Source organism: Branchiostoma floridae, chromosome 14 (assembly GCF_000003815.2).
Source record: "Branchiostoma floridae strain S238N-H82 chromosome 14, Bfl_VNyyK, whole genome shotgun sequence".
NCBI classification, from domain to species: Eukaryota; Metazoa; Chordata; class Leptocardii; order Amphioxiformes; family Branchiostomatidae; genus Branchiostoma; species Branchiostoma floridae.
The window spans coordinates 3,695,977-3,713,201 of NC_049992.1; the positions used below are offsets into that span (position 1 = coordinate 3,695,977).

Sequence of the window (17,225 nt, forward strand, 5' to 3'; positions counted from 1 at the left end):
TTTGGTTGAGACTTTTACGTCAACAGTCCCCTACGGCCGGTGAGGCTATGGGGCCGGTGAGGTGAGATGAATCCACTTTACTACAGGGGTATTCTGTTTTACAATATGAAGTTAAACCTTAAGCAAAACATATGCTTCAAAATGATTCATATTTAGAAAAAAATGTTCATGCATTTTATATTATTCATAATAGACTATAAGATATAAGCAAGCAAGTAAGTAAATATATTTGGTCACATAATAAGCATATCTTTCTTTGTTTTTCAGCATGGCATTTTTTAACAGATTGCCTCCTCTTATGGGCCATATCCTAATATCTGCTTGTTTAGATATGAAGATATCAGATGCAAAGCGGTACCTCACTTTTGAGGAGGTTTGTTTACAAACGCACATGTATGTACACGCTACCCATTCGTCTACATGTTCAAAAGTTGAAACAAATAGGAAATTAGTGGTATATTACATCTTTTAATGTGATAAATGTTGCCATTAGGTTCAACTACACGAAATATTTTCAAGAAACTATAAAATTTTTATTTTTAAAACGAGAGAAGGCGGTTGAGGGCCAGCATTTGGTCCAGGGCCCTGAAGGGAATTTTTTTCTTCTGGTCGAACCAGTTCTGGATTCATCCCCAGTCGTTCAGTCTGAGCCCAAGCCTGCGAATTCGAAGACGACACATCACACAACGTTTGGGACTTTCTTAACTAAATTTCGCTGGTCATGGCTAGGCCTCAAGTTTCTAGGATCGGCAACTTAGACGGTATGTTGTATGATATTCTTTTTTCAATGTATGAGAACTTTAATGGGCGAACAGACAGAAAAACGCACGATCTCTCTTTTTTTAATAATGGCCTTTTTTAAAATGGCCTCAATTTACAGACAATTACAACTGGGCATTCGTTTTCACCACCGTGCCCACATATGCATGTCCCCTATTTCTGTCAGTGTGACTTCGAAAAAGGCGTCGCCGCGGCGAATGAAAGGGTGATTTCAAATTTGGTGTATGCTGATGGAAAGCTGTTTTATTATGCCGTGAAATCTAAGTTACTCCGGGGTCATAAGTGCACAGCAGAAATATATCTCACCCAAGGAGTCCCGAAAAACGTAACAGTAGATTTTCAGACGAGAATTACTCTGGCAATTATGGGGTGTGGCAACCTTCTGACGATCAGCCAAGTCGACCGAAGATCATTGACAGTGCGATGCCGGATGTAATCCGTTTCGTTCAGAAAGCTTCTAAAGATGGGGTCACACCTGCGTATATATTTAAGTCCGTATGAGGCACGCATGGGAGTATTTGCCTCAACCAGTCCCCACAGGTCGTTGGAAAAGTAATAGAAATTGGACAAACGTAAACAGGTAACATGTCAGACGAGTTAGCTGGGTCGCTAACCATACTTCCCGGTCAGCTAACTCATCTGGCATGTTATGTATCTATATTTGTCCAATTTGTACTATTTTTCCTGCGCCCTGAGGAGCCTGGTAGAGACTAAGAGCTTCATACGCACCTCAAACGTATATATACGCATGTGTTCCCTCTATACCTGGCGGGGTATTAAGTGTTTTGTAAAATTTCCACTTGGTCAAAAACGATGCCATCGGCGTTGAATTGTACGAGGCCTAGCTACAAGTTGAGAGGCACTGATCGTACAGGCCCATTGAGCTTTCTGGCAGCAAAGAAATGTAATAAAAGTGGTGAGTGGGATATAGTGTTCTTCTTTTCTGCGTGTGTGCAGACAGCTAAAGCTAAGGGCACAACCCACCGCACGTGCAAATACGTGCTGTCTACGTGCCAAAACGTGGGCAATCTTTTGGGATCCGTAAGTGGTAAGTGCCGCCAACGTACGAACTCGTAGGGAATCCGACGGATTTTGCAGCACGATGACACGCCGTAGAACTTTACGGTGCAAGCAAAACTTTGTGTGCCATCGGCCTGTGAATTCGCCCTCCGTATGTGCCAGTACGGGTGACGCGTCTGCCCTGTACAGCCTGAACGTTTTCAGAAATACGTGGCGGACGTCGCCTCACAAAACAACCTACGATAAATTGCACGTACAACGGGTTGTGCCCTTTAATAAAAAAAAATCCGGTGCAATGCACGATAAAATACTACAAAAGCAGTTTATTTCCAGCCATGAAAAACATTTAAGTTCGATTGGGGACTGCGGGGGAAAATGAAGAAGGAGAGAGAGACAGGGTATATGAGTACAGTGTATATGTATATGTCACGATATGATTCGCAGGTAGGTTCTTGGCAGACCCCTGCTCTGGTCGAACTGGTTGTAATTGCTCTGGGACCGGCGACAGAGTTTTAATTTTGTCAATCTAACGCGCGTTCGCATCGGTATGTTCCCGTTGTCGCATTCGTATGTAGTTTGGTCCTCTGCACAAAGTTGAACGATGATGCATTTTTTTTTACAGTAGATGTTTTTATAATCAATTAGTAATAATAATTTCAATTAGTAAGTAATAATTTCAGAAATCGCCCCTATATAATGTACGTTTTTCGGTATATTGGTCCAGGTCTGCGTTATCTAGGCCATGCGGTAATTGAATACTGTCAAGCAAATGTGCGGAGTCTGGAAGTTTTTGGAAGTCTTGTGTTTGGGTGAAAACTGAGGCATGTACAGCTCGCATGAGGTCATGAGTTATGACTCATGTGATCGGAATCTCGTGTTCCCAGCGATTTTCTACCTGTTCCTATTAGACATTTCCTCGCTAAATCGGCAGTCAACTTGAACTGTACATTTTGGACGTTTCGCTTATTAATTGTAATGAAGATTCAGAAGAAGAAAAAGAATATTTGTCTTCTTTAATAGCGATGTCTAGTATGCAGTGCAGTGACCTGATAGTGCTGGGTCTTCCCTTCAAAACAACAGAGCAGGAGCTGAGAGAGTACATGGAGCAGTACGGGGAGGTGGTCATGGTTCAGGTAGGGGCAAAATCTACTCGCATAATCCTCTGTTCTTAATGTAGATACATGTATGTAGCTGTACCTGGGGCTTTCCTGGAAATCTGCAGAGAGCAGGAGCTGAGGATTTATATAGATCAGTACGGGAAGTAGCCTGATTTAATCGTGCTTCTTAGGCCCGTCCTACATTGCCGTGCCGGATAGCGGAGTTTGCGTTACACAGACTATACGGGGAGTTGCTGATGGTATCATAGGTACATGTAGGAGCAAAATCTGCTCATTACATCATACATTGTAATTGTTACTGTAGTTACATCATAGCTTAACTTGGTTTCCCCTGAAAAAAATGCTAACCGGAGATTATTGGAGAGAGAAATTGTTTTTCAGTGAAAAAAAAAATCTTACAGCACAAGAGTATTGGGAGGGGTAGGTCAGATAAGGATTCTGCTTTTTTTTTCTTGCTTGCTTCATGTCTTTTGCTTTGTTTTCCGTTCCTCTGTTTTTCTTGTACCCTTTATTTCATCATTTCTTTCAGCACCAATTCTTTTTACTTTCTTACTTCACCAAAGTACTGGATATGTTTTAAGTTTGATACTTTGTTGTTTTTCCAAGCGCTGCCATGTAAATTGTTTATTATTATCAACCCTCACATCATTTCGAGTTAAACAGAATAATAAGGAGACTGCAAAGCTGTTGTGGAGTAATGGTTCATTGTTTTGTTTTTTCTTCAGATCAAGAAGGACCGGATGACGGGAAACTCCAAAGGGTTCGGGTTCGTTCAATTCGCAGAGTACGAGGTCCAGCTTAAGGTTATATCACAGCGTCACATGATCGACGGGAACTGGTGCGACGTGACGATCCCGAATTCCGAGGTCGGTTGACAGGAGTATCCTCCTACGCAGGGACATCCAACAGCGAAACCGCCTTTCTGGATGTACCCTGCTTTTTCAGTTTTCAAAAGGGGGCTCGCATATATAAGGATAAGCTCATATTAATAAGCAGGGCGGCCAGGAACTAAGGGTGACGGTTGAAAGAGCAGGGCACATCCATTAATCTTACATCTATTTTTTCTTATGAAGATTCTTCTTAACTATTGACCAGGGCAAACTCTGAATTAACTGTCAAAACTGCTAATTAAAGTCTGGATTGACTCACTTTGTTGAAACTGCTCATCTTTCAATTTCATGCTTTTTAGATGTTATAAAGGACAGGAGGTAGTCCAAATTTCAGGCTATCTTACTGTATTGTCACACGGTGAAGTAGAGTTTGCTGAAATGAATTCTTATCTTAAAACAGCTATAGAAAAGGGGTTCTTATCTGGTTTTACTGTCCTAACTTTTGAGAACATTTTAGAGATCCAGGGAAGATTCTCTGAAATATGTAAGAAAAAGAACTGTGTATCTGGAGTCAATTTGTCCTCCCCCTCCTCCAGCCAAGTTCATTTTACACAGTGCAGCAGCATGGTGGTGCTTTAATGTCAGTTCATTCTTTTCTCGTAGGGTTGTTTTAGCTACTTTGTCTTCAGGATAAAACGGAAGTTTTCTTGTACACAACCAGTACTGTCTCTCACCTGCTTACATTTCAATGTCTATCAGACTTCCTAATACCCCCTCACATTAGGCGCGATTCGATCGGACGACGAGTCTGCGAGCTCTAATTTACGAGGAGGCATGACCCTGATGCCGACGAAGAAATGGCAGAGTTGCCCCTTCCCGTCAGGGTCATGACTCCTCGTAATTTAGAGCTCGCAGACTCGTCGTCCGATTCTGTGGCGATCGCCCGAGCCTCGCGTATAATAATAGCTTTATTGCACAACAAGGTACAGAGTACGACTCTCGTACATGTGACAGGGGCGGTTTTTAGGTGAAAAATACGCGCAACCCTCTGTCGATGTTAAGTATGGCCGATCTTCCATAGATACGCCCGAAGATCGTAGAATATGTGACAGGGGTACTAGAGCCTCTAACTGGAGTTCTGCTTCTCGCCACTATATGCTGCTGACGTAGTTGATGTGTTTGCAACGAGAACACATAATGATAACCATTTTCCACTTATTTTTGTTTAGTTCCAACAAGTTTCCATTGTTCCCCACAGAATGAGGGTGTGATCGTGCACGAGCGGAGGGTGTTCATCGGCCGCTGCACGGAAGATATCTCAGCAGAGGACCTGCGGGCCTACTTCCAACGGTTCGGGGAGGTCACGGACGTTGTCATCCCCAAACCGTTCCGAGCGTTCGCCTTCGTGACGTTCCAGGACGGCGAGACGGCGCAGAGTCTGTGTGGAGAGCACTATACCATCAAGGGCGCGAGCGTTCACGTCAGTGCCTACACTCCGAAGCTGGGCAACCCCGGGCAGCCCGGGGGCCTGCCCATCCACGAGCGGCAGAACCCGCCTGGGGACCGAAGTGGGCACCAGGGCCAGCCCAACCAGGTCGGGGGCAACGTCGAGGGGAACAGTCCGAACAACATGGGGGGGAACCAGGTTGGGATGGCGGAGCTTAATGAGGCCATGTTGGCCGCCGCACAGGGTCAAGGTCATCATCAGTAGGGTCAAGGTCCCCTTCAGTAGGTTCAAGGTCACCATCAGTAGGATCAAGGTCATCATCAGTAGGGTCAAGGTCATCGGCAGTAGGTTCGCACCAAGGGAGTAATCAGAAAAGCCAGATGGGTTTTTCCTCGCGGGGGGGGGGGGGGGGCGTATGGGAACCAGGGGGGTGCAAGCGGGTACACCAGCATCAGGTTGGGAGGGGATAGTCAGAGTGGGGACGGGGACGACCCAGGGAGGTACGGGGTACGGATACCAGCAGGGGGATAGTCAAGTCACGTCAAGTGTATTGCGCAACGATTGTAACAGGTACAATCTATGGCAAGTAACATGTATTATTAACAACTACAAACTATCTACAACAGTATACTAATCTAACATAACAGAAAATATGGCGCCATAGTGTATTTCACATCGTTAGAACACTACTTCTCTTTTGCATAGCATTATATATATATTGGCCTAGGTGGACAGATATGGAGTCGGGACATGATAGAAGTACATTGAATATTTCTCTACTTGTTTTAGGTAATATTGTTCTGTTGTTACATATGGTCAATAACTTTTCCTTTCTTCATTATAATAAGGGCATATCATCAGGAAATGATATTCATCTTCAATACTGTCTGCACATGGAACACATTCTCTTTTCAGCTGGTATATTTTTGTACCCGAATTTGTACGTTTTGGACACAGGAAGCAGAGATGTGAATGGAGCGAATGTTGGAATAAAGCAATATGGTGATTATGTATGCCTTTGTCATGGTGGTCTTTGAGTGAACTTAAGGTTACTCATTTATTTACCGGTACTTGGTTCGAACACTCTAAAATCGAACACATAGATCAAACCCACTTGAAATGTTATACAATAACATGTAGTTATGCAAGAATTGTTGCAGGAGATTTTTTTTACATCCAGTGGTATTTCAGCTGTATATAAAGCCAGATAAGTACATGTAGTTACTGCGAGAATTACTATTTATTGCATCCTAAAATGACTATTGTTCTGGTACAGTAAACTGCCACTACTTATTCTATCAGTTAGAGGTTTTTTGGGGTGCCTATAGGTTCAAGTGTTTTCTAGCTCATTGTCTAAATACAACTCAAATTCCTACAGCTATAGCGTTTTTCAAGTTAAGGCCATGTTGGTTTGGTTATGTGGATGACATCCGTGCACACATCCATTTTCGACCATACTGTTAAATCATACAAAGCAGTTGTAAAGTGAGCACATATGTGCCATAAATCAACAAAAATATCCGTCCATACAGCAGATACATGGAATGTCGATGAGATTCCAAAGAGGAAGATGTGAGCGAACAAAAATTTGAAAAACCGGCTTGCTATTCATTCTACTTTTATATCTACAGCTTTATATCTGTACCTATCCCAGTAGTAATATCTGCATGACTTAGTGGCGTACTATCTCCAGAGCTGAATTCAGAGAAGATGTTTTTGATTTACATGATTGACTATCTCATGAGTCTGATCGTCTGATGCATCACCAATACATTATCGAACCATTGCTTAACTTCTGGCGAATCGAGTTAAATGAATGCCGTACAAAGTTGTTTCTACTCTGAACGGAACATAATGCCAACTGTAACTCATGGACTGACTTCACACACATAATACTGACTAACAGAGCATGGCCGATCGTTCCACTTGCCGCTCGAACTGTACCAATGAGCACAGTCCTCAGCAGAACCAGAATCGTCAGGTTGCCCTGGATTCCAGTTGTCCCAGCCGGTGAGCGGTGTCCCGTCCTCCCACACAAAGGTTCCCTCCTGGAGCAGGTCTGTCAGGCCGAACCAGACGATGGAGCCACTGGGGTACCTGGTCAGTTGGTTGCGCAGGAAGGCGTCTGTTGCCTGGTCCTTAGGCATGGCCAGGTGCCCACCGTCAGCCTGACAGGCGGACCTGGCGTCGGTGTAGTTCTTCTGATCGGTAGAGAAGCTGAAGCACTTGTCTTCAAACTTTACATATCCGCTAGGACAGACAAGCTTCGTCGTAGCGCTGTCTGTGGGTGGAATCAAGGTTACGATTGTAGGTCCGAAAGTACTTCCAATATTGTTCATTTTCGTTAACATCGGTCATCACTCATCAACATTTATTTTTCAATAGGACATAATTAAGATAATCGATATTCCTGAATGGTAGTTAAGAACTGCGCCTAATCATTTAATAGTTAGATTTCAGAACTATTAACTGAATGGCAAATTAATGGACTTATTTCAAAAGTTTCTAGTTCTTATTAGATTGTTAAGCAATCGGTAAGCTGTAAGACTCACATTGTTTAAGCAGCGCGATTTCTGATGTAAGTTTACTGAACTGTTCCTGCAATTCGGCAAGCCGAACATCCTGTAGTGAATGCAAGGCGTTGTGAACATCTCGACGTCAAGTTTAATACAAGTAAATGTTGCTGATATGGCTAAAACATCAAGACATTACGGAACTGTGAAACAGCTGAGTGTATACGTAGGTATGTTTGTAGATACCATTGTGTAAACCCTACGCCACATTTGTACTTTTACCTGTATTTCTCTTTCAATGTTTTTGTTTATATGTAGGCTAATGCCCTCAGGAGATGTCTTCGGTCATGTTTGCCAATACATAGTAGCATGAAAAGAGGCATTAACCACAGTATAACTTTCTCTAAAAGTAGAGGGAACTGTGTATTATACGGTGTACGGTAGTAAGTGTGGGAACCAGAATGTCCGTACCTGTTGGGTCCGAAGCGACTCCACTGTTCCCTGCAGCAGAGTTAACTGGGCCCGAAGCTGGTACATCTGAAGGGTAAAATCACAGGTCATGGATTAGCTCATGGTCTACTTGCAAAATTACAACGTTAATTTGGTTGCTGGCTATCGTACAATATGGAGTGGTGGGCGACAAAGGATCCCATGACGTTTCGGCACTTAGACAGTTGGGCCTCTAGTCGATAAGGACGATTCGGCACAAGGTCGAGATCGAGCAGGGTTAACTCTCAAACCCGACAAATACATGTCGTATTGAGATAATTGACAGTCGCTCCAGCTTGCGATTAAGCCCCGCCTATTGTAAGCTACTCGTAATTCAGCCCCTACCTGAGTAGAGAGTAGTGGGTCCACCCAAAAACACTTTAACCAAAATCCGTGCTAGGCTTGGAGAAGAACTGTCATAATTGGCTAGGGACAGAACAACCGAACGAAACGCCCTGAATCGTAAGCATAAGATGTTTTGTGATAGTCGCCTACCATTGTGCACGTGCCACTACGTACCATTCCACGCTGCAGTTCCAAAGTGCAGACATATATCGAAAACTATTATGTATTCTAATCCATAGAATCATTCGTCTTTATGAGAGCTGACACACTGCGTGCTGACCATATAGTTCTATATCGAGATTGATATCCAGTGGAACAGACACGCTCAAGCAGACTGACCGTCGTGTCCGTCTCCTTTTTGTCTCCATAGTCGACGTAGATGGCAGGACTGCACACGCACTTATCCTCCGAGCACTCCGGAGCCGCGGCCCCCGAAGCGTGCTGCAACACAGCAAGAACCACAACCACCACAAGCACACCCATGATTTGTTCTTTGTTTTGACGCACAGTTTCTCAACTGAAGCTCTGTCGTCTGACCAGGAAACTTTGCTCTAATGCGCGCGCTATACAGCTCTGAAATGCTGGCTGGTTATCGCACCCAGACATCAGTCCAAATGCCTGCATCAGCAAAGTTAAGTACCAAGGGTCACTTCCGCCTTGTAACTCTTGATACCAGGGCAAACAAAATTGGATGCGATGCATTGTTTAGTCACATGTTTATTCTGTGCATGATTGATTTTCGGCACTTAACAATTACAACTAGACTCCTTCCAAAGCAAGACATGTGCTTGCCTATCCATACATAATACTAGTAGTATGGGCTGCCTTTTGAGCACTTAAAACAAAGGGATGAATGTCAATGTTTCATTCTCCTGCTCAATCAGACAAATGTAAACATTTTGCAGACGGTGGGGGTTGCACTTTGTTTCGCAACAATGCCAGTTCGCAACAGCCATTTCGCAACAAGTCAAGTCTTTTCGCAACAAGGTATAGGTCTTTTCGCAACAATGTACAAGTCGTTTCGCAACATTTGAATGTTATCAATCTTGATAGCCTAATAGTATTAGAAATCGTATTCTTAACGTAAAAATCTTTACTGGGTGCGAAAGACAACCCCGGCGGCATAGGAACATGGTGCCGCATGGACCATGGGGCCCCATGGACCTGACAGTCCGATGATTTTCATACGCCCGGCGTTACAGTTTCATGCGTGGCGTGCACAGGGCCCGGACCGTAGGGCCTGGGGATTAATATATATATATATATATATATATATATATATATATATATATATATATATATATATAGAGAGAGAGAGAGAGAGAGAGAGAGAGAGAGAGAGAGAGAGAGAGAGAGAGAGATGTTGCCACCTGTCTGTTACATCGTTACCCTTTAACGCTTTCATTTTATTCATAAATGCTGGTGTGTTACGCCGAACGGCGGTTATACCGGCTATATAGATATAGATAGATAGAAATGTAAACAATCATTGACTGCCAATAACACGTGTACATGTGTGGAAGGTGTCTAGTTGTATTGCATCATGAGTGTAATGTTGTTTTAACAGAAAATTAAGTTTAAGCACTTAGATAGTATATAGACTATGACGGAACCAAGGCATTGTATTCTTTACCTTGAATCTTTACCTTGAACCACAGCCAGTCGATACCCTTGCGGGTGATAAGACTGTCCTATTCAATGGTTTCCCCCGGTTTCACGAGGGAGTTGCCCATGGCAGTGTACTTGCTGATGTAAACATCCGGACATATGGCTGGGTGTGATAAGAAGTCATATTGCCTGCAGAACTGTACAGCGCACGCGGACTAACGTCTCCCGATCAGGCGACAGAGTCTACCTTTTATTGAGACGGACCGACGTGAAACTTGTCGTGCATCCAAAGAACAAATCATGAGAGTATTTGTGGCGATTGCGATCCTTGCTGTGATGCAGCGGCCGGTTTCAGGAGAGACACCTACCGACTCTTCGTGCGTGTGCAGCCCTGCCATCTACGTCGACTGTGTGGACAAAGAGGGCGGAGAGACGAACACTAGTGTGGTCAGTCGGTTGGTCTTGTGTGTGCGCATGCGCGGTCTACCGGTTATTAATCTTGAAATGTATGGGACTATGTTCCAGTGGTTATCAAACTAGAAGCTTTCAAGTCGATAAGTACATGCATCAGTGTTTTGCAATTTATAGTTTTTGACATTAGTCAGTGCTTTAGGACTGATTCGTAAAATGGTAGTGTCAAGGGCGCAATGGTTAGAGTCTACAACAGAATAACATTTTTGGTCACCACTCCATATTTCCCGAGTACCATTAAATTACTAACTTTGTAAGAAGACTCCGGGCTTATCTATGACCTGTGATTTTACCCTTCAGATGTACCAGCTCCGGGCCCAGTTAACTCTGCTGCAGGGAACAGTGGAGTCATTGCGGACTCAACAGGTACGGCCAGTATTAGGGAAACGTTCGGAACAGCTTTTATGCAGTTATGCTGCGTTGGTTGTCTTTTTTTTCAATTTCCTTTAGAAAAGTCATGTCGAAAGGGCCTTAACTTCAGCCTTATCGCCGATTCTACCAGATCGCAGTCACTACCCTGACATATATATATAAATTTGTGTGTGTGTGTGTGTGTGTGTGTGTGTGTGTGTGTGTGTGTGTGTGTGTGTGTGTGTGTGTGTGTGTATGTGTGTGTGTGTGATATGCCATACATTCTACCAATTTCCTTTAGAAAGGTCATGTCTCGAATTGTTGTTGATGACTTTATTTGTATATATTTTGAATCCACTATAGGAGATTCTTATTGCCGAGGTCAGTAATCTTACCGCAGAACTCCGTAAAGAAGGTGAGCCTTGCGAGATATTTACCGATGTACAAGTAGAACATCTGCACACCTTTAAAATAGTTTATCTGCCCGAGATCTAAACATTGACGGGACTTGTCTTGGTATACCCACTAACACCATAAAATATATCGATGATCATTTTGTTCATAATCGATTGAAAAATGAATAAATGCAAAACGACATGCAAAAGTTATAGCGAGAAAACAATAAGACAGGCCTACATCATAACCTCGTGTTTCCCATTCTACAGCCGACCCTGTGGAGCATGTATGCCCCAGCGGTTACGTACAGTTTGAAAACAGGTGCTTCAACTTCTCTACCGACAAGAAAACCTACACCGACGCCCGGTCGGCCTGCCATGCTGCCGGCGGGCGGCTGGCTATGCCGAAGGACCAGTTAACAAACGACTTCCTGGTGAACGAGGTCTGGACCAGGTACATCAGTCCCTACATCGCCTGGTTCGGTCTGACAGACCAGGTACGGGAGGGAACCTGGGTGTGGGAGGACGGGACACCGCTAGTCGGCTGGTCCGACTGGGCACCAGGAGAACCTGATAATTACTTCAACTCTGTAAGTTCTATAACTCTGCAAGTTCTTTAACTCTGCAAGTTCTTTAACTCTGTAAGTTCTTTAATTTTGTAAGGTCTTTAACTCTGTATTGTTTTTAACTCTTTAAGTTTTTTTACTCTGTAAGTTTTTTAAACTCTGTATGTACTTTAACTCTGTAAGTTTTTTTTATCTCTGTAACGTAAGTTCATTGACTTTGTAAGGTGTAACTTTGTTCGTGTACACACACACACACACACACACACACACACACACACACACACACACATACAAACAAAGTATAAATAAGAAAGGCAATAAAAAAAGCTTCATTTTCATTGTCATTTTTTATAACATTTAATCAGGACTGTGCAGGTTGGGGTTCAAGATCCGGCCTGAAGTGGATCGATGCTGAAAGCCGCATCAATGCTTACTATGTGTGTGAGATGAGAGCTACTGCCCTCTAGAACTCTGACCCTCTCTGTCTCGGCTTGGCTTCGCGAACGAAGATCATCTAAGGATGTTGCCCACGTCTGGTGCAGGTGCGCTGATAGCTGATGGGTCCGATGCTTGACAGACAGACTCGGCCGGCGGCAGGGGAATGCAGGGCTGAAGTAGCCTCCATAGCAGGCTCTCTGTGGCCTTTTTTTGCTCATATTACACTTTTTCTGGCAATTAGTTTCTTTTTGTACCGGGTCGCTGATTGCCGGTCGTCGTTGATTACTGGCCGGCGATCCAGTACAAAAAGAAATGGCCAGCAAAAGTGTAGTACGAGCCAAAAAAGGCTCCAGAGAGCCTGCTATGGAGGCTAGGTCTGAAGTTGGTGCTGTGACGTTGCGGGATTTCCTCCAAGAACACTGACCATGAGCTACATTAGATACAAAACTGTAAGTAGTAAACCTGGAGCACCATCAAAGTGGGCATGAAAGTTACTATGGACATGATGGAGGTAGGCCGCTTGTTGTGTTCTGTTTGATCGGGTGGTCACGTGACAAAATACATGTATAATTTCAACGAGGCAGGACGATTTAGACACTCATCAGTCATGTATCCAGGAATGATATAATCAGCAACCCCGGAGCACTTTTGTGACTGCTATATGTTGCTAGCTTAGTAGTAAATTGAATACCTGCTTACGGGGGAGCTGAAACAGATTCATTATCGTGTTGGACAATAATATTCATAAATCATGTACAATACTCATCGTGAATCTGAAGACAGCTGTTTGCTTCTGTGACAATTGATGTGTCAATTGTTCTATTAGTGGTAATAATTGTAATTACAATTTGGTGAATTTCCATATGGTTTGCAATAGTGTGATGTATACAGCTAAAATATGTGCGTTTGCAGTAATGATACGATCTCGCTGGCTAGGGTTAATGACCCCCTCCCGAGAGGTGTCGGCGGGTGGCAACCGCTAGGGGCGCGATTCTATTCAGGTTAGGTTTATGATCACTAGCAAAACAAACGTGACATTTAGAGAAGATGATCTCATGAATGATTAAAGGTCAAATGTCGATTGACCCATCTGACTGTGAGTAACTTAAAGTTGTTTATCAACTCAACGCTACCACGTCAACAGCAGACTTGCACTGTCAGGGTTGAAGCACTGACTGCACTAAGCTGTGGCCTCCGACGGTCTGACAAAATGTTACCTTCTAAGCATTCTGCACCCAAATATGGGTGGTTCACGACAGTTGTTGCCATGGCAGCCTGTGTTCTGAGCATTGTTACCATGGTAACACTGGTGGTGGTTGTTCTGGAGGTGAGGAACTTGAGATCAGAACTGGAGACAAAACTGCGTCACAAGGAAGCAGTTCTGGGCGGCGGAGATTTTACAGAGTTTCAGGACGCCAAGGTGAGCAGCGGGGCGCAATACTTACTTGCAGCGTAACGTTTAAAGAAGGTAGTATTTCTCCATTCTTCACCATAAATTCCACGCTTGTTGCTACAGTATTTATACAGATGGGTAAACATCAGTAATAAGTGACAACTCTAATCGGGTTTTCGTACCAAACAGAATTGCCTCGGGGGTTGACTGGGTCCCTTGCTCAATTCTGACCAGTGGAAGGGATACTAGAAGCGTGATTACAGAGTTGGTATTTTCATCTGATTGGTTGGGTTTACTTGCCTAGCAATGCTTACACGCCTGATTATTTACATTCTGAGGACCACCATTCGGTTTGCATCTGATATGAAACTCTAGAATGAAGTCACTCAAACAGAATTTTTATGTTGGACATAATCATAATAAATAGAAACAAATTGAGAAGTCGACAGTCCGTTGGAGACCACGTATAGACCGTAACTTGTCCAGAATAGAGAATACAGAAAGTAGTCATACTGGATATTTGATTCAATAAGGACTGCAATATCGACATGCTTGGATGCTATTTTCTCCTCGCTTTGATTTGATGACATTTTAACTTTCTTTTAAACATACAGGCTGTTCCAAGAAAACAATCAGTTTGGCTGGTGAGGCCCATGAGTAACAACAAATGCGTACGTGTCTGAACAGTCGTCACACGATAATGACTTCCTACTCGTCTGGTTTCAGCGCCCGGATGGTGATACCGAGGCAGACCCTGGGAAGGAGAGCTTGACTGGGAAAGAGAACTACCACCGGTCAAAGAGGTCCGCCAATAGCGTCACCATGCCCATTGGAAGTGAGTTTGTGCGAGTTGTACCACTTTTCTACACCAAGCAGGGCAAACTCAGTTGTTAATGCTAGATAAATGTAATGAATAATGAGTGCTTGCATGGTGGAAGGGAGGGGGGGGGGTGTTAGTTGACATATTTGACAACTTGTATGTTCTCAGGTTGCCTGCAGGGACTACCCGGACCTCCTGGTGTCCCAGGGAGGGACGGGTTACCGGGAAGAGATGGTCAGCCGGGCGCAGCCGGTTCACCGGGGCGAGATGGCCAGCCAGGAAGAGACGGACGAGATGCCGGACAACCATGCACAGTCAGTTCACCGGGAGGAGATGGACGCGATAGGCAACCAGGCACTGCCTGTCCTGGCCATGGGAACTTAACCTGTCCCAGCGGCTATGTCAAGTTCCAGGACAGGTGCTTCAAATTCTCCAGCGACAAGCAGAACTACGTCGACGCCAGGTCCGCCTGTCAGGCTGCCGGTGCGCGTCTGGCCATGCCTAAGGACCAGGCAACCAACGACTTCCTGCTGGCTAATCAACTGACCAGGTATCCCAGTGGCTCTAGCGCCTGGTTCGGTCTGACGGACCTGGCCCAGGAGGGAACCTGGGTGTGGGAGGACGGGACGCCTCTCACCGGCTGGAGCTACTGGTATCCAGGACGACCTGACGATTATCAATCTGCTGAAGACTGTGGTGAGTGGGAAGCTGGCTATGGCTACAGGTGGAACGATAATCCATGCTATGTTAGTCAGTATTATGTGTGTGAAGCCAGTGCAGCCGTTCCCTAGCCCCCACCCCCAAATAATCAAGTACAAGTTTACTGGTCATGGCCTGCAATGAGTACAGAGATTGAAGTTTGTCAGTTTGTTATGACTTACTCTTACCTAGACATACAATTCTCTCCGTATAATGATATAAGGACTTTCGTATGTTAGTCCATTCTACCTTTGTACCAAGCTATCCTAGTGTATCTGCAATAAAAATGAATAGTCAAAGAATAATCTTGACAGGTCGGTTCAAAAGAAATGTAAACCGTAATATTTACACTTTTGATGGATATGTAAGCTAGCATGTGAGTAGAAATAAAGCCGTGTTGACCAGTAACCGTCTCTTTCTTCTTGTACAGTTTTGCAATTCCACTTACACAATGGGTACATTTTACAAATCCAAAGTATATTTCCAATACAAAATTCAAATGGCTGGTGGAGGGTACAATTATGCAGCTGGGTAACTGTATTATTGTTTGTGAGATGTAGAACGTAAGTAGAAAGGACTGGAAGTTTAAATGATGCACTCCCACCGGGACGAAACCAACCTCTTTTCGATATATATGTGTGGTATATCTTTCTAGTAGCAATCAACAATTAGTCTGTGTGACACAAACTCCGCTGTCCAGGGCTGTAACTGGCCCCTCGGGGGCCGGCGGATGTTGGGCGGGCTGCTATAAGCGAGATTTAATCAGGCTAATCAACAATAAGCTACCGAGCGTCTGTATATTATATGTAGCACAAATTGGCTCGAGTACAACTATTTAAATAAAGAGTTGAACAAGAAGAATAGTGTTACCTTTCTTTCGTGGGTCAAGACCTACCAACAACGCAAATACTATGGAACTCCATACGTAGGTTGATACTTCTCATTTAATGCCGGCAGGGCCGAGCTTCGGCAGGCGTTAAGCTTTTGAGGTTGGTAACTATTATAAAATTGTGTAGACTATTGACCTTATTGCTGAATCTCTTCATGGTTATCATTAAAAACAGAAATATAATATTTACCGATGTCTGGTGTGTTAATCTGTCATCTATAAGCAACCCAAAAAGTTGATTTGGTCACAGTACATAATCGACGTCTTATACAGGTGGACAAATGTTCGCACATTTGTATGGGCTTCATAGAAAATCAGGCTCGTGATGAATAATCCATTTTTACATTATTAACCTTGGCCCTTCCCTGAGTCTATACCTCAGGCACATAGGTTTATCATCAGCCTGTGTTTACACAATCTCTCGCTGGTTAATGACCCCCTCCCCGAGAGGTGGCGGCAGGTGGCAACTGTAGGCCCAGCCGGCAGGAGCGCGATTTTATTCAGGCTAGAGTTATTATCACTAGCAAAACAAACGTGACATTTAGAAAAGAGAGTCTCATAGATAATAAAAGGTCAAATGTTAACCAGACCCATCTGACTGTGAGTAACTTAAAGTTGTTTGTCAACCCAACACTGCCACGTCGACAGCAGACTTGTACTGTCAGGGTTGGTGATCTGACTGCACTATACCGCGCCCTTCCGTCTGACAAAATGTTACCTTCTAAGCATTCTGCACCCAAATATGGGTGGTTCACCACAGTTGTTGCCATGGTGGCCTGCGTTCTGAGCATTGTTACCATGGTAACGCAGGTGGTGGTTGTTCTGGAGTTTAGAAACTTGAGATCAGAACTCCGGGAAACAAGACTGCGTCACAAGGAAGCAGTTCTGGACGGCGGAGATCTTGCAGAGCTTCAAGACGCCAAGGTGAGTACGTGAGTCCGTAGAAATTGTCTTCGCAGATCTTAACACCAGCTTCAATACTTAATTGCACTTATATCTAAAGGCGTTGAGGTCTTAAGGAAGAATTTCCTCAAAGTTTCAATAAGTGTCAAT

At 44.0% G+C, this 17,225-nt stretch overlaps 4 protein-coding genes across 5 annotated transcripts; 3 read left to right on the forward strand and 1 right to left on the reverse strand.

Annotated features, from left to right (window-relative positions):
• Positions 1–672: 672 nt before the first annotated feature.
• LOC118430725 (TAR DNA-binding protein 43-like) lies at positions 673–5,539 on the forward strand. Of its 2 annotated transcripts, XM_035841728.1 has the most exons (5): positions 673–761; positions 2,821–2,933; positions 3,644–3,784; positions 5,007–5,466; positions 5,509–5,539. In XM_035841728.1, exons 1-4 carry the CDS (start codon positions 722–724, stop codon positions 5,457–5,459), a joined length of 747 nt encoding a protein of 248 aa, XP_035697621.1. In that variant the 5' UTR covers positions 673–721; the 3' UTR covers positions 5,460–5,466; positions 5,509–5,539. The 2 variants fall into 2 exon arrangements, with proteins under 2 accessions (XP_035697621.1, XP_035697620.1); XM_035841727.1 differs by lacking the exon at positions 5,509–5,539 and having other exon boundaries at positions 5,007–5,485.
• A 1,158-nt stretch (positions 5,540–6,697) lies between these two features.
• On the reverse strand, positions 6,698–9,025 carry LOC118430920 (perlucin-like protein). Its single transcript, XM_035841949.1, has 4 exons — positions 8,882–9,025; positions 8,180–8,245; positions 7,748–7,817; positions 6,698–7,476 (listed from the first exon to the last, which is right to left on the reverse strand). The coding sequence occupies exons 1-4, from the start codon at positions 9,023–9,025 to the stop codon at positions 7,064–7,066; spliced, it is 693 nt and encodes a 230-aa protein (XP_035697842.1). The 3' UTR covers positions 6,698–7,063.
• A 1,425-nt stretch (positions 9,026–10,450) lies between these two features.
• On the forward strand, positions 10,451–12,663 carry LOC118430921 (perlucin-like protein). The gene is made up of 5 exons (XM_035841950.1): positions 10,451–10,597; positions 10,922–10,987; positions 11,336–11,387; positions 11,638–11,957; positions 12,299–12,663. Exons 1-5 carry the CDS (start codon positions 10,451–10,453, stop codon positions 12,398–12,400), a joined length of 687 nt encoding a protein of 228 aa, XP_035697843.1. The 3' UTR covers positions 12,401–12,663.
• Positions 12,664–13,484: 821 nt separating this feature from the next.
• On the forward strand, positions 13,485–15,604 carry LOC118429903 (collectin-11-like). The gene is made up of 3 exons (XM_035840530.1): positions 13,485–13,791; positions 14,491–14,599; positions 14,753–15,604. The coding sequence occupies exons 1-3, from the start codon at positions 13,582–13,584 to the stop codon at positions 15,373–15,375; spliced, it is 942 nt and encodes a 313-aa protein (XP_035696423.1). The 5' UTR covers positions 13,485–13,581; the 3' UTR covers positions 15,376–15,604.
• Positions 15,605–17,225: the final 1,621 nt, after the last annotated feature.